The 18,589-nt window shown below is 30.7% G+C and overlaps 1 protein-coding gene across 1 annotated transcript; it reads left to right on the top strand.

Annotated features, from left to right (window-relative positions):
- Window positions 1–4,639: 4,639 nt before the first annotated feature.
- LOC103863861 (phosphomethylethanolamine N-methyltransferase-like) lies at window positions 4,640–8,084 on the top strand. Its single transcript, XM_033289317.1, has 10 exons — window positions 4,640–4,660; window positions 6,238–6,375; window positions 6,448–6,456; window positions 6,499–6,567; window positions 6,894–6,950; window positions 7,109–7,250; window positions 7,326–7,606; window positions 7,689–7,844; window positions 7,923–7,976; window positions 8,070–8,084. Exons 1-10 carry the CDS (start codon window positions 4,640–4,642, stop codon window positions 8,082–8,084), a joined length of 942 nt encoding a protein of 313 aa, XP_033145208.1.
- Window positions 8,085–18,589: the final 10,505 nt, after the last annotated feature.

The following is an 18,589-nucleotide window of genomic DNA, read 5'->3' as shown; positions in this document are numbered from 1 at the left end:
GTCATATTGTAACATTTCACAAAATTAAAAATTTTTAAAAAATTAAACTTTTCGCTTCATAGATTTATATTATCGAGTAAATATTAAACATTTAGTTTTTGTTTAATTTAAAAATAAACTATATAGTTTAAAATTTGTTTTCATTGGTTTAAAAGGTAGTAAAGATTAATTATTGTTAGATAATATGATTTTTGTTATTTAAAAAAAATCTTTATAATTTTAAAGGTTAACATTGACAAATATTTAAATAATTAACATATAGAGGTATATTATTACAACATTAAATTATGTATATTTAATATATATTATCTATAAATCTAATGGATCATCTATTGTTTAAATCCAATTATTGATAGCCCAATAAAAATTTTTGGTAGACCCAAAATATAAATGATAAGATTAGAGATTAATTGTAACATGACTTTCTAGGAATAGGTCCATTAGATCCATTTTTTAAAAAATCACACATGAATCAAGGTTGTGATTTTTTTTTTTAATATATAAGATTCAGTTGAATCATATTTAAGCATAAATAGTTGTTCGAATCATATTAAACACGATTAAAATTGTTGGGGTCGTAATATGTCAGTTTCCAAGATAAAAATAGGAGAATCATGTAAGTAAATAAAATTCTGTTACTTTAGTTCATTTTTAGTATATATATATATATATATATATATATATTTATTTATCGATAACTAAGGAATATAACCAAATTTTTATTAATCTAAATCATATGAAGACAATATATGCTGGAGAAAGAATATTGGGACAATAGGTTGGTATTTTGTTTAGTTTTAACAAGACATCCATTTTATTATCATTCAACTCCTAGATTTATTTTTCTATTAAAATTAACACACAAAAATATTTTACTAAATAATTAGATATTCAGTATGGAGCAAAAAAGTCTCAAGATAAAAAGAAGAGAATCATGTAAGTAATATTGAACAAAAAGTTTACAAGATATCATTAATATTTTTACATCACAAGAACTGGATTGACTAATGGTTCATTAATGCTTCTACACCAAGAGAAACAGAACCTAAAGCATCTTGGTTCAGTGGTTTGACTAAGAGTTTGTTAATGCTTATACGCAAAATTTCAATTCTCGTAGAAGTCGAATTATGCAGAATATTGAAGAAAAGGCTTACGAAAGATCTTCAGCATGGTGAAAGAAATACCATCTGAAATTGATCTCGTAGGACGGCTCAGAGTAATGCAGCCAGACGTGAATCCTCATAAAACAAGTAGAATTATTAGTTGTATTATTGTCTATGTAACTTTTTCATAATTTATAATAACATAATTAACCGGTGTCAAAAAATGATGAGATATTATTACCAAAAACACATATATCTTATTTTGGTATTAAGATACATATGTTTTAAGCGAATTAACCATATCAAAATGAATCAAATATATAAAAAACATTAATAGATATTTAAGTTACAAAAATTTAAATAATAGTAATATAATTAAAAAATTAACTTAATACATATATATATATATATTATAAATCATATTAGATATTATAACGTTATTAGTCTTCTAAATAATGACATATGTAAAAATATGTTTATCTTCAAGAAAGAGAGATTTTCATAACTACCTAAATCATTAATGGATAAAATAAAAGTAACTAACATGAGTCTCTTACAAACCAACATCATCTTCTCTCGAGGGTATTCAGCAACGAGATCAAGCATCTTCTCTCTCTCATGTAGCCAGTGTCAAGAGTAATCACATCCACTTAGGGAGAATCGAGACTCAAAACCTCAGAAAATGTCAGCTCCTATATGATTCACAACTTGTATGTTTCTAATATGTGTATGTTTTTGTTTGTTTCAAGTAATTTTTTATTTCTTTTTCTGTTATAAAATCAAAGAAGATTGGTTTAGACTTGTCATTTGAATAATTCGATCTGAACCCAAAAATTAATTGAAAAAAAAAAACTGAATAGTAATGAAAAATTATTTGCCAATGACTGACCATGCTGCTTTGTAGAACTCCATAGGGTAGCTATCTGGACCTGCTTGTAGCATACAGAATAAAACTTCTTTGAATTTCAGCAGCCAAGACCGGCTTGATAAGCAGGCTTGCATCTCCCTTTGAGCAGCGATAATCAATCAGTTATGTTGAGTCTCTATATAATTTCTGCCATATCCTCAGTAAGGATCTCCTGATGGTGTTTCTAGCATTTCTGAATTTTGGTTACCTTGTGAAAGAATTAGGGTCCATGCCGCCGAACCCCAACCATTGGATCTTTGATTTCTGATAATAAAATTATGTCATAATCACTGATATATAGTGTTAGTGTTCTCGGGCATCTAAGGCTGCTTTAAACGTAGAGGTTTCTGCATTACTTCATTTTCCTTTATGCATAGGTAATTATAGGTTGACTTAACTCGCTCAATAAGATAACCAAACATATCCATGTTAAGTCCATGCAACTCAGCCTTAAACAATAGCTTAATATGAAACTTCTTGAGACAAGAATGGTATAAAAGCTTAAAATTGTTCCAAACCTGTGAAACCACATTCACTACAAGAAAATAGCTTGTTTCTTACGGATGATTTCGATGGAGATCCGTCAGAAAAGCCATTTCCGACGAATATCTGACGATAAAAATCGTCGGTCTCATCATGTCGTAAAACAAAATTTTGTCACAATTTCGTCGGGTTTTCTGACAAATATCCAATGAAATTTCGATGGACATATTTTCGACGAAATTCCAACGGAAAATTTTGGACGAAATTCTAACGAAAAATTTTGGACGAAATTCTGATGGACACATTTCCAACAAAATTCTCAAGGATATATTTTAGACAAAATCATGACGAATATATTATGATATCTATCGGAAATTTTATAAATTACTAAAAATAAATTAAAAACATTATTTAAAATATAATATTTAAATTAATTAATCAATTAAATAAAAGATTAAAAATAAAATTTAAAATTAGAAAAACGTTTTTGTAATATAATTATTTTTAAAATCGTTTATAATAAATGTTTTTTATAAATTTTTAAAAACATAAAACTTTTTATAAATTGAAAATATATTAAGACAAAAAGAAAACTTTTTAATAAATTAAAAAAAACATTTTTGTAATTGAAACCGTTTTCTAAAAATTGAAAAACGTTTTAATTAAATCTAAAAAAACGCAAAAGCCTTTTATAGATTGAAAAGGTTTTCAAAAAAGTGAAAAATGTTTTTATAAACTTTTAAAACCAGAAAACATTTTATAAATTATAACAAACTTAAAAACTTTTTATGAAAACTTAAAATGTTTTATAAAAAAAACTTAAAACGTTTAATAAAATCATAAAAACGTTTTAAAACAACAAAAATAAGAAAAATTTGAAAACATTATATATATTATTTTACTTTTAATTTTTAAAAAAATTAAACTTTCAAAAATTATAAAAAACTCCAAAAAAGGTTTTAAATTTTGAAAAACTTTTTATAAAATAATAATGAAACTTAATAAATTTCACAAAACAAAAAATTAAATATACAAACCACAAAATCACAATCAAAACCTATCTAAACCACAACCTAACAACAAAATCTAACATCTAATTCATAAAATTCTTCATCCTAACATATATCCAACATTCGAAACCTAAAATTCACAATTTGACAGTCAAAAAGTAACATAAGTCAAATGAGAAAAGGAAAGAGATGACTTACATAATTTGTGAGGTGGATTTGAGGAGTTTAAGGCTTAGAATCGCCGGATTAGAGAGAGAGAGAATCTGAGAGAATTTGTGTGTGTTTAGAGAGAGAGAGAGAGAGAGAGAGAGAGAGGAGAAATGAGGAAGAAGAAGAGGCTTACGTTTTTATATTAAAAGTTTCTGACAGATTACGTTCGTCGGGAAATCGTCGAAATTTTTTATTTTGGCGCTTCGCAAAATATTAGGCGGTTTTTTTGGGGGCAAATTTCAATTTCCGACGAATATATCATTTTTGTTGAAAATTCATCGGAATATACCATATCCGTCACAAATTTCTGACGGATTTCCAATGAATTACATATTGGGGTTTCAAAACATAACAAAAATAGACCGATAATAACCATTGATACTAAATTGATGATTTTTAGGGGTTTATAGTCTTCATAATGTTTGAAACACACACAAATTAAAGATTGTAAGATGGATCACCATTAAGTATTTGCAAGTGTATAAGTGTTAACGAGCAAGGTTATATATATCTGTCGATGCAACCATCACAAGAATATATAAATATATATATATATATATATCTTTAAATAATTGAGGTATTATTAACCCACATCATATTTATCACTTAATATATGTCATGGTGATCTTGTAGGTATCCAGTTTAACATTTATTTTGAATATTTCTTATCTAAAATGCAAGTTTATCGGAAATTCTTCGAAAATTTATGACGAATTTCCTACGAAATTTTTTCAGTTCGTCGGAAATTTCTAACGAATTTCCTACAAAATTTGTGCATTTCATCGTCAAAATTTTCTAACGAATATGTGACGAAAACATAAACCCCAAATTTATACCCTAAATCGTTTAATCTTCCTCGGGAGTCGTCGGTATTTCGTCGATTATTTCCAACAAAAGAAAATTTATCGGAAATTCCTAGGATATTTATGACGAAATGCCGCCGAATGGTAAGACTTCATATTCCTCGTAAATTCGTCAGAAATCCCTCAGAAATTTCCGACGAATATTTCTACCGTCAGAAATGACTATGTTTTCTTGTAGTGATCGGATGATCCATAAATTAGTTTTTCGGACGAATATTTTTTCCGTCAGAAATGACTATGTTTTATTGTAGTGATTGGATGATCCATAAATTAGTAACTCCCACTACTGCCCTAGAAATTAACTATATTTCCCTTCATAACTCTCTTCTTTTAAGGGCATAGTTAGAGATACAAACAAAGGAGCTAAGGAAGGTATCTCCCCTTGATTTGTACCTCACCCAAACTGTAATCATTTGGTCACTAGTTATAACTTGGAAAACGTCCACATCCTCGGACCAGCACATCCAAATTCTACCCAATCTATGGTGTGAATAGATACAGTTCTAACCTAGGAACGTAGCATCAAATAGCTTCTGAAAGTTTCCTTCATAGACTCGTGTCTCAATCAAACAACCAATCTATCTATCTATTACAATAAAATAGACTTGCCTCTCTCCTCATGAAGCCACATCAGCATGGAGAGATGAGCATTTTAGGACACGTGGCACCGGAGGATTTTGCTACATTCGGCTGATTTTGTGCCTTGATGTGAACTGGGCCTTTTCTTTGATTTTCTGGGCTTATACATAAAATTCTCTGCAGGCCCAATGAAAGAGAGGGTTTCATCTTCTCCTTAGCTACGAGCTTTGTTTCTCAGAATTTTTCAGAAAAACTTTTGTCGATCAAGTGACTGTAACGTTTCAGAAATTTAATCAGCGCTTTAACATGAGTAACCCACTCCTCCCACTCTGAAATATTCAATCAACCTCATCGCCTCCCAAAGTAAAAGACTTAACTCCGAGTATAAATCTCCAAGTTTCAAGCGATGTGCACAACTTCAACGAGATCGATAAGACAAATTTGTTCTAATTACAACTCCAACAATCGTGAATTCCTTCATCCTCTTTGCCGATCGGAAAGCCGGATGCTGTTCCAACACAGCGGAGGTTCGTTTCCAAGCTCAAGAAAGGCGGTGAACTCATGTTGACATTTTACTCATTGACGAACTGGTAATCACGTCCTTCTCCTATTAGAAATAGAAATAAACTTGTCGTAGTATCTATATCGATTGTCTAATCTTTTGATTTATTTCTTTCAACCAGTCGACCATTATGCAAGGGTCTGTTAGTGTGAACCGTCAACTCAGATTCAGAAACTTTTCAGCGAAAATCTTTCGATTTATTTCTTCCAAACAGTCAAGACCATTTTTGTTGATGTAACGAGAAGCAACAAAAATTCCAGTTGTCTGATGCGCCCCTGTCCATAGGGTTCAAAGATAGCACTTCTTTTGAGAAACTAACGGAGGACGTCAAGCCCATACCTACTGATTCGCTCCTATCCATACGCTTCAATGGTTACATACTGTTCTTGATCATCTTTTTAAAACTTTGTCACCTTTTCAATTGCTATATGAATCATTTTATTTTATTGTCAAACAGTTAGTTCCCTTATTGGAGTATTTATAAAACAGAAGCCTGACTGATGTTTTTCTTTGCTATTAGGTACTCACTTTAATCCCACCATATGAAGGGAAAAGGGTGCTAGAACTTGGAGCTAGCATCAGTCGTTTCACTGATGAACTGGCTCAAAAGGCTGGTGAAGTCATCGTCCTTGACTTCATCGAAAGCGCCATTAAGAAGGTTTGTTTTACCAATACTTTGGTTTGGTAGCTCTTTGTATTAAGTTTCTTTGTTGATGTTGTGTTCTTGTAGAATGAAAGTGTGAATGTATCTCTCTGATGTGTGCTGATGTGACATCTCCAGAAAATCGAAGATGGATCCGTTGACTTGATTTTCTCAAATTGGTTGCTCATGTATCTCTCTGATAAAGAGGTGATATCCATTTCTCATTATGTGATTCTCTTTTTACTGTAAAAGAGAAAACATTTTAAATCTTATAGATGGGATGCAGGTGGAACTTTTGGCAGAAAGAATGCTTGGATGGGTAAAGCCAGGACCATACATTATCTTCAGAGAATCATGCTTCCATCAATCATGAGACTGCAAGCGAAAATCAAACCCCACTCACTATCGTGAACCAAGATTCTATACAAAGGTTTGTTGTCACTTGGCTCCATTCTCTCGAATCTAATGTTTTGGATGAGTTGAGCTTCTTTTTTTAGAGTGTGCTAAATTTTAAAACGTATGGTGTAATGCAGATTTTCCAGGAATGCCAAACACGTGATGCTTTTGGCAAATCATTTGAGCTCACTATGGTTGGTTGCAAATGCATTGTGGCGTATGTGAAGAACAAGAAGAATCAAAATCAGGTAACTAATTATTTTCTTTATTAGACTGTCTACTTTTGTTGTCATTTGATGGTGTACCTTATTCATTACCAAGAGGTAAAGCTTTATCGTCCATGTTATGTCAGATTTACTGGATTTGGCAAAAAGTAAGCATGGAGAATGACAAGGACTTCCAGCGTCTTTTAGACAATGTTCAATACAAGTCTAATGGGATCTTGCGATACGAGTGTGTCGTAGGGCAAGGATATGTGAGCCCTCGCGGTTTTGGTAAATCCCATTTCTAACTCTTTATCTTCATACAGACATGCGTGCCTCTTGTCTCTAAGTTGTTATAATTAACAGAGACAACTAAAGAATTTGTGGCGAAGATCGAGCTGAAACTTGGACAGAAAGTCCTTGATGTTGATTGTGGTATCGGAGGATGTGACTTCTACATGGCTGAGACTTTTGATGTTCATGTTGTCGGTATTGATCTATTGGTCAACATGATGTCTTTCGCGTTGGAGCGTGCTATCGGGGTCAATTGCTCAGTGGAGTTTGAAGTTGCGGATTGCACCACAAATACATATCCTGATAACTCTTTTGACGTCATTTACAGCAGTGCCACTATTTTCCACATCCAAGTAAGCAGTATTCACTCTTGAAGATTCATATCCCTTTTAAGAGTAATCATCATTTGTCTTTTTTTTTTATTTCCATGACAAGCCAGCTCTGTTTAAGACATTCTTCAAGTGGCTTAAACCAGGTGGAAGAGTTCTCATCACTGACTATTGCAAGAGTGATGAACCTTCGTCTCCATTATTCGCAGAGGTCATCAAACAAAGAGGATATGATATCCATGATGTTCAAGCCTATGGACAGGTTTGTGTTGATAATAAAACTGGATTATTATTTCTGTTTTTGAGGGTGCTATGAATCATTTAACTTTCTTTCCTGTAGATGCTTAAAGATGCAGGCTTTGAGGATGTGATCGCTGAGGACCGTATTGATCAGGTGACTCTCACACACATACACATACATGTACAAACGTACATTTCTTTGTACAATATGCTAATTTTAGCGTGTAAAGTATTTTTATATTCTCAGTTTGTCAAGGCCTGAGTTAGAGAAAGTGGAGAAAGAAAAGGAAGAATTTATTCATCAGCGACTTCTCAGAAGTAAAAAAACATGATCAATCAAAAAGAATCAGTTCCAGATTTCTCATGTTGTTAAAATCAGAGAGCTAGCATACCTAGTGACGAACCACTTGTGTACGTATATTGTCATCTAAAATTTCTCATGCAGTAAGAAATGGACAAAAACATATAAAAAGTAGTCAAAGAAAATAAAGTACATTGCGTAAACAAAAGACATCTCATTATAATTACTCGCACGAGTTACAAACTCAGATTTCCTCCGAACGTTTCCACATACTATCATGGGTTCCACACGTACACACACCAAAACAAGTTGATCCTCACAAAGGATGAGTCATCATTTTGAAATTTTGATTTTTCAATCATCACAAAGCATTTGGCTTCTCTTGGGTTTTGTCACAAAGCATCTCTCGGTGTTATCCTCAAATTGTTTGGCTTCACATGTATGTCTCTGTCTTTTTTGTATGTTCTTTCATCTTTCTCCTTTACTGTAACATTTTACAAATGTCATCTCCTTCTTAAAGTGGAAGAAAAAAATAAATAAAATGAATGTAAAAAAAACAACGAAAGGCAAAGGCCTCACAAAGTAACTTGAAAATATAACGATGATGATCACTTTACTACTCAAAGATAATATTGGTCTTGACACACATTACTCAAAGATTCCATTGCCAGGATCTCAAATCTGCAACTGCTTGAAACTTGAAAAAATGAAAGCGCATAATTATTGGGCTGGAACATAATGCTAATATTTTTTTGATTGTTTTGTTCCATTTAGTTATGTAATTGTATAAGTGTTACGATGTATCATTGTTACTATGTGAAAACTGAGAATACAATATTTGATTAAATAGAAATTATATACATTCATTCAATTCAGCTAACATTAAAAGATTAAAGGATTGAGTTCTTGGAAAAACATTTGTATGTGGTTTGGTTCATCTTAATTATCAAATTATTAATGCTTATGCTACAGTTAAAATATTTTGGTTAAATTACATGAATCAATCAGGTTGTAGTTTTAGTGTAAACTCATCCGTTCGAAGGGCGGGCCAACCACTAGGGTACAATATAACAGCATTAACCTAATGTTTTAATGTCTTTTGTTACTTGGCTTATTAAACCCCACACATGTTCCAAAAAAGATTGACGCCATCAATGCTTCTTGTAGGAATTTTTCTTGTTTTGACATTGTACCTTCTGATGTTCACTACTTCTTAACCAAATCTTTGGAATTCACTATAATTTTCCTGGAACTCCTCCCTCTACCACGTTGAGATGAGCTCTGCTAGGTTATATCCATTGTAGTTTTATTCGTTATATCCTCACCATCTGCATACTTACTAGTGTCTCCCTCATTCCCAACAACATCAATTGCATTCATCATTATCATCATTCTCATCCTTAATTTCACATCCTTCTTGAAATTTGGTAGTACTTGGAAACTATTCAACGGCATGCTATTCTCAGCGTCGTCCATGTTAGGACCTCCACAATCTTCTTCAATATCAAGGTAACATCTTCTTCATCAATAATTTTTTTATTCTCCTCATCTCGCTGATTGTTCTCAGAAAATTGAACCAAGTGCAGTTGGGCGGAATACAAAGTTGTCGTGTCCCACAGGGTCGATCTATGCCTTCTGTCCAGATCAGCATACGAGCTAGAATCATCCGACTCTAATGATGCAATAGTGATTTCTTTCCCTTTTGTTGAACGCTTACGGATCAAATATATGTGTTTTGATGAACAGACGAAGAACGAAGAGCAGATCAAAGAAATCTGTAGGTAACGCGGTGTCAAATCCAAAAATAAATAAAGTTAAGGCATAGATATAAGAGTTCGAGAGTGACCAAATACTTGAGATCGTAGAAAGAAATGGAAAATGAGAAAGGAAACTCCTATTTATAAGAAAGATGGCACAAAAATTTGAAAGAACATCATCATTAGATCTATTCAACCTAGCAGTGGAGGAGGTGTTCTACATTCCAAAGAACCCATGATTTCATTTCCCATGAAATCGGAAATTTGATTTGATGTTAAAGCAGAAAATGGTTCAAGGCTATAATTAAAGGAGAACTCGCAGCAAAAACATTCATAAACACACAAAAGTTGGCACAAGAATTAGGGATTTGATAAATTTACTCTCTTCTTACTGAATTCACTGTTTTAAGCAATTTATTTATGTTTTTCCCCGTAATCAATCATTAACTTCTAATAAAAATTTGAATAACTCACTATTAAATTCATGATTGAATCTGAAACACGCGAATTCAGATTCAACACTTATCTACATTCAAGATCAACAACTTTAAAAGATCAACACAATGTAAAAAGATCGACAGCCTAAAGAGATCAAAATGTTGACACTTCTATCAAATTAAGGATGTTTAAGCTACGAGTGATTTACCATTCAATATAATTACTTGACTAACCTCTTTGATTTATGTCTAGTGTTTCAAATCAAAGCAATCAAACAATAACATAATCATGTTTTTGTTCTGTTTCTGAATTTGATCATAGAATATTGCTAGTTGATAGAACCATTATATAAGGTCTTATTAGCTTTTGAATCACACTAAAATAATACAATTCTTCCAAAAAATTATTAAAATTTTGTCTTTTTTTTTGCCCTCGATCCAAAAGACCAAAACTATACTTGATTTTATGTGATCGATTAACTATTTATTAAAAGAATGTCAACAATGTTAATTTATTTATATATATTTATATATATCTGATTTAAATGAAGTATCTATGGTGCCGGCACAAGCATTGATAGCGATGCTGGACCTATTATCTGACTAAAACAAACTCAAACATCCATAGGCCTCGGACTTTTATCCGAGATCCGGATTCGATCCGAGATCCGATCCGGATTCGATCCGAGATCCGATCCGGATCCGATCCAAAAATCTGGATATCCGGAAGGGCCGGATCCGGATATTTTAATTTTTCAGTCCAGATATCCGGATCCGTAAGTTTTGTTAAAAACTATTTCAAAAATAGTAATATTTAAATATATAAAATAATTTTATTTAATATATTTTCATTTTTATAATATTATATAAAAAATATTTTGTAAATTTTATAATATTATACATAGAAATAATTAAAAATATTATATATTTTTTATTTTTAAATTATTGTTAATATTTTATATATTAATACTATTTTTATTTTGTTTTAAAGATCCAAATCCAGATCTGGATATCCGCCGGATATTACAATTTTTAGAAGGATATCCGACATCTGGACATCCAAAAACTCTGGATCCGGATAAAAGTAATAAAATTATGGATTCGCCGGATAAGGATCCAGATCTAGATATCTGAAAATTACCCGGATATCTGATTCGTCCGAAGCTTGTGATATATCTGACTTTTATTATAGTTTATTTTAATTTCATCAAAAGACAGATATTAATGAATTAATAATGTGGTTATTAAGCTTAAGCACGACTTGATACAATAATAGACATCAGTATATTATCATCCACATTTTAGTTAAATGATAACAATCAGTTGGTCCACTTTCTAGGAATAGTTTACCGGCACTCCTGATTATTGAAATTTGCTGTTCTTAGTTACTATTTTGCACGTCTGGATCAGCTAACCGATTTATCATATGTTTTTGAGATTATCTAATTTTTTGGTCAAGTGAAATTATCTAACTAGTTACACTAGTACGTACAATTAGTGAAGAGTATTCCGTAACAATTATTTAATAATAAGAAAATATTTTACTGTAAAGCAAACTTTATCTAATCAAATTATTACTTAACATTTATTTGACCAGAACTATTACTTAACATTTTAATAAAAAAAAAACAAATTTTATCTAACGAAAACTAAGTCAAACATATTTACATTTCCAAAAAGTCTACTACTTTGTTGTTGTTTTTGACAAAAAGTCCACAGAAATTATTCTTCACATTTCTAAATAAATCGGTCCAGTGGGAGAAAATCGTATAGAGTAGAGTAGGGGTGTTCAATCCGGATATCGGTTCGGTTTAGGTTCGGTTTTTTTGGTTTTTGGTATTTCGGTTAGTAAAATATAACTACCATTCTAAATCCATATTTACTTCGGTTAGGTTCGGTTTATATACCGTCGATTTTCGGTTTTATACCAAAAAACATAATTACTTAGTTTGAGATCATATTATATGAATTTTATAGTCATATTGTCAACACAGTCGTTTATTAAAAATATATTACATGTTCAAATAAATGAACAAAAAAGTAAAAATGCTTCTACCATCAAATAAAATAATCAAATCTATAACTAAAATCAAAGCTTGAAATTTTAAAAATAAAAATATGAAACAAAACAAAAACATGAAAGAAAAGTTTTTCCACTCTTCCATATTTAGTGTTTATTAAAGTCATATTTTTTCAATTGAACATGAAACTCTGTTTGTTTACAAATAAGAAAAAAGTTGTGAAATTTTTCCATTAATTATTGTCCATCAAATTTATAATCTTCATATTAATTTAGTGAAGACTAAAATAAAGAAAAAAGATCAAAAGAAAACTTAGAAAATAAGATGTCTGAATTACGATGTATTGTTATTTAATTATAGTTCAAGTGTTTTACAAATTAAGGTTCTTTATTACTATAAAATTATGGTAATAGTTATTAACACAAATTTAACTTATGTAACAAATAGATTTTCATGTACTGTTATAAAATATATACATATTTACATGTTTCTACTTTTAATCGGTTTTATTCGATTTTATTCGGTTTATTCGGTTTAATCGGTTATATACCAAACCATATCCAAATCCTACGGTTTTTATAAAATTATATCCATTCGGTTTATATGGTATATACCAAAACCAAACCATATTGTCTATTTATGTTCGGTTCGGTTCGGTAGGGTTTGGTTTTACCATATTGAACAGCCCTAGAGTAGAGTGAAAATTTTGCAACTTTCAATTAACATTTTGGAAGAAAACTTTGTAACTGTAATTACTTTTAATGTTTTTTGTTCAAGATCAATAATATTTTAAATTGGGCAAAATATTTGCACCCGGGAATGTTTTTATAGACATGGTTTTGAAAGCAAACGATATAAGTATTAGTTCTGACTATTCAACTCTTAAGCTCTACTTTTTTCAAAAAAAAAAACTCTTAAGCTCTACTTAAATACAGAAATGTTCTCTCATTAGCTCAACTCAGAGAGAGATAGACAGAGATAAAATCCTTCAATGCAACAGTTTTAAGGCAATTGATTAATATTGTCTTACAATGATTGAACCGATTGTCTAAGAAAATGACATACGCAGTTGAAAATGAGATATGACAATGCAAGTTGGGAATGCAATAATTATATTGGACAATTCTGAATGTGCAAGTAACACAAATTGGCACTGTCTTTTATCTTTATTCATTGGTCCCGTGCACGTATTCAGTTCAATTTCAAGTAATTCAGCGTTTCCATTTTCTTTTCTCTTCAACTGGTACTATTTCCTTATACCCAAAAATTTCGTTGGATCATTAAAATTTAAAAATATTACATGTATATCCAATCTATATCTGTGTTCACATGTAATTTAAAATGTAGAAATAAATATTTATATAATAGATATAAACTACATTTTAATATCATCAAAATTAAATTCATTTATATAAGGAGTGTATTCAGTTTAGGATTTAAAACGACTTTTTATTAAGTTTCAAAAATCACTTTTATCAAAATGACAAATTTCTGTTATTTAACCCCACTTTTGAATAAAATCTGTGTTATTGAACTTGATCTTAAAATATATTCTTAAAAAACTGGTTTTCTTTTAAATAATTAAAGAAAAATGAATTTAAAGTAAAAAAAATAATATTATATAGAATTTGGTTTAAGAACAACAAAATCAATTTTTACCTGTATATATTCGATATGTAATATGAAATTATTAAGTTAATGATAAATAAAATTAAATAATTTAATATTCTAAATCATCCTTGCTTGATGACCAACTTCCTTGTAAACATCTATATTATGACTTTTTTCTTTATCGATGATCATTGATCCTCTCCTTCAGCATGAAATATATCTTTTGCAAATTTCAATGTGGATAGTTGGATGTGATCCAGACCATCTACATCGGCTAGTTCCTCGATGCCTTCTCATCAGATCGAGGACCATGCTGGTTCTAACTCTGGACTCGCGTTTTAACTTTTTTTTTTCTTTTTTCGAGCATCTTAGGATTGACGATATTTCTTATCCAAAAACAGTTGAAGAACATGATGCATACAGGAGAAATCCAACAAGTTATGATGATAGATCGGATACAAATAAATTGAAAGTATGAAAGACAAAGAGAGGTATCATGCGAAAAACGAAGAAACATCATTATCAAGGGTCTGACTGATTTTCCGGTTACGACCCGCAAATACAGCTTTTACGGTTGGTGATGGTTGACAGCGTTTTGAAACAATCATACAAACCGCTACAAATCGTTCCAAACCACTCCGAACCTCTTAAAGTCAAAACCTGGTTCCAGTTAGCGTTTGCAGTTGCGGATGAAAAAATAAAAATAAAATTATTTTCAAAATTATTTTAAAATGGAAATATTATAAATAAAAATATATACATATTTTATATTTAAAATCCACAAACAATATCATAATTTGCTTTATGAAAAAAATTAACTAACTATATATTAGAATTTTTAAACATTTATATACACATATTTATAAAGATATAGACATATATAAAACGAAATAAAATATTTTTAAAATTTTTTTAATGTAAATCTTCAAAACAAATTTTATTAAAACTATAACTTTCAACTAATTTGAATTTTTTTATAAATAAACAAAATATTTTTATTAATCATATTATATTGATAATTATTATATTTTATTATCTTTTTTTATTTTTTTAATGTTATAATATGTTGATATGGGTAATTTATTATTAAACTCTGCAATATCTTATAATCAACCAGTCACAAATATCCCGCAAACGCAACAATTTTCAAACGTTGTACCAGTCATACAAAACGCTTAATAACGCTTGAAACCGCAACCATCCGCATCTGTAAACTCCCGCAACCGCAACCGCTGCGTTTAAACCAGTCGGTCCCTTAAGTTTAGAACTCTAGCGGTGTCACTATTCTTGTCTTTCAAGGGACGACAATTTCACTTCTCGGAGAAAACTGGAGCTCAAGTTTAATGGTTCAAGAAATCAGTACACTAAAATTGGTGATAACCAAGAATCATGGTAAAATAAAACCAATGAGAACCTTTGCAAACGCACATATGGGAGTTCTGCAATCTATAATATAATGAGGCAGTTGAGTTATTCTTGAGGCGACACGTCAGCATTTTGGTGGGTTCTACTTTTAAAAAGTGTGAACAACTGTCAAGCTTGTGGTTCGAACCCGGGTTATTGAGATATAAATACCGACATTTATACCACTAAACTAAAGAATATTTTGTACATTGATGGCCGAAACTAATATATATTTATGAAGGTCGGAAACCTTTGCTTCTTCGGTTTTCTCTGTGGGCCGGCCTACAAGTGTATTATGAGTTTCATTTTAAAATGAGGTTCATCAAGTTATATGAAAAAAACAACAATTCTAGTTTTCCATATTGTAAAATGTCTTCGTTTAACACGAGTTAGGTTTTTTCATCATTGTCTTAGACAAGTCTGAGTTACAAAGTTGCGATGTGTGTTTGTTTGTAATCTATTTTTTCACCGGTGAACTCTTCATCTCCCCATCTTAAATCGCTTGATCTTAAATGTTCCTGATTTGTAGTCTTTCTGTAAACCATGTATATATGATTCTCATCTTTGATGAACCCAATCTGCATCTTCACAAAACTCATTGATTCCTCTTAGCTTTAACGATGTTCTAGAAAATGTCTCTCTGCCTCTCCAGTTCCTCAAACCGGCGTTCCGGGCATCCATCACTCAACCTTTGAGTCTCTCTGTGTTGGTCATAGTAGTCAGAGCATAGCCTCTAACCTCCTCGTTTATGAGATTCAGACAGGGAGTTTATGGAAATCACGGTTCTCTTCCTTGATGAAAAGGTAAGTTAATCTTCGATTTATCACACATATTTAATATAATTGTTTTTAATTGATTTTCTGATTCTTTATTAAATAATATTATTTGCAGATTCCGTGATTCAGGAGTTTATTCCCGCCGGACGTGCTAATCATTACATGTCATCTTTGAAAGTCGGTTCTATTGTCAAAGTCGATCGTTTTGAGGTTGCTAGGTGCTCAAGCATGTACAAGATAATTGATCATCCATTCTCATTCATTTCATCTCACCAACTATTATTGATGAAGTCATCACGGGTGCTCCTGAGATCAATCTTCAATCATAAGTAGACAGTTTGACAATTTCCAAATGATTGCAAACACAAACCTAGAACTCTCAGGTATATTATCATATTGCATATGAGTTTATAATATGTTTCGTTATCATAACTGATATTTAAACTCGCAGATGTGGTTGGAAAAATCCGTTATGTCCAAGGCTCTGACTTTAGCAAAGAAACAACTCGAGTCGTTATCCGTCTCCTCATTGATTTGTAAGAAACAATCAACACACAATTCCCTTTATATTATTATCTATATTGTGCTAACATCAATAATCAGAAATAATTCCTACCCAAATTTTGTGGATTTATCTCCCTTACTTATCAAACTAATTTTACACAAACCTTTATTTTACAGCTTAAAAGAAACCACAACAACCCAAACAATCAAAACACCAAAAACTAGAATTTTAAAAAAGACGAATAATTAATGATCACTTCTCTTTTTTGTCCAATCTTAGAAATAAACTTCAAAACAAATATACCAAACAATCACCTCAACTAAAACTCAACGACACATACATCGAGTCAGCTAAACAAATACAAACTACACGGCCAACTATTTAACAATTTACATACTTACTTTCGCAACAACACATACATCGAGTCAGCTAAACAAATACAAACTACACGGCCAGCTATTTAACAATTTACAAACTTACTTTTGCAACGAAGAAGACGAAGAAGATAACCAAGATCAGTGAAATTACCTAAACAAAAAAAAACAGAGTAAATTATGAACTCTGATAAATACAACTAACAATGATTTTTGTTTACATATTATCCATCAAATAAAAGATAAACAAACACAGCCACAACATAAGATACAAGAGACAATCCCGACAGACACAAAGGCGGCAACAACAGCTCCACATGCCTACTCCTCTTGTCTTATATAAATAGCTTATATGTCCAATGTCAACAGGACAATGCTCTTGTCTTCTTATGAAAAATACATATTCGTTTAAAACTCATTAAATCCCAAATACTCAGAATTGTCACCATTTTATAGTTATTTCTACAAGTCTTCATGTATTTGTTTTAAAGATTAGGTAAGAGCAACAAGTTTAAAAATAAAATAAAAACATATAACAAACATAGTAAGGATAATAAAAATTATTTCTTAATACACACAACTTACACAACTATACTGAAGAAAAAAATATCCAGAAACAAAAGATACTCTCAACAACTTTAATATAATTTATGTACTCTCAACAGTACAAGAAACATATTAAAAAGACAAATAAACAATAAGTCTCAGTGACACAGCAAACAACAACACGAACTATATTAATCACATTACTCACACAATTTAGTTTTTCATAAGTGAAGAACAATGCATACAGAGTTCATCATCACAACTCTAACCCTACAACAATAAAAAAAACTTGAAAAACAATTCAAAACGCAAAATTCACAATTACAATAATCCTAGCACATATTGAGATGAAACAAGAATTCCATCCACAATTACCCCTAGTATCTAAAAGGATTAAGTGCATAGTTATTTACTTTCAGGATCCATTCTTGGTAATTCACCGAGATCTTGGTTCATCAAGTAGACTGACATTAACCCATTTAATTAAGAATCTCTCAAAAGAGTTGCGTCGATTCGGAGAAGAAAAAAGAAAGAAAATAATTCAGCTGTAATAAAGAAGAGATGTATTAAAGAGAGGACATTCATAATCACGTAGAAGTCATCACAAAATCTAGTATTTAATATTTATGTAACTTTACTCTTACCAAGTTCATCTATATTATTAAAAGAGAAGTACCCATTAAAAAATATCCATAAGTTTTCTAACTTATTTTACACTTCCATGCCACTGAAAATTAAATTAAACTATATATTTAACGTTTGTGTTTTCAGTTAAATTAATGAGTTTTCTTTAATCAAATTTAAACTTAATGTCATTAAATGAACCTATATATTTTAATGGATGTCTTTTCCAGTTAAACTAATGAGTTTTATTTAATCAAATTTAGACTTAATATCATTAAATAAACCTAAAAATACATCATATTTAACGTAGCTTATTACGGACGGTACGGCCCAATAATAAACTTAAATATTATTTTTACGAAAACGTGAATCACTTGGCGTATGTAATATTTAAAATATATTAACTACAAT

This window comes from Brassica rapa, chromosome A04 (genome assembly GCF_000309985.2).
Source record: "Brassica rapa cultivar Chiifu-401-42 chromosome A04, CAAS_Brap_v3.01, whole genome shotgun sequence".
Classification (NCBI taxonomy): Eukaryota; Viridiplantae; Streptophyta; class Magnoliopsida; order Brassicales; family Brassicaceae; genus Brassica; species Brassica rapa.
This window is presented reverse-complemented; position numbering and strand designations above follow the sequence as displayed.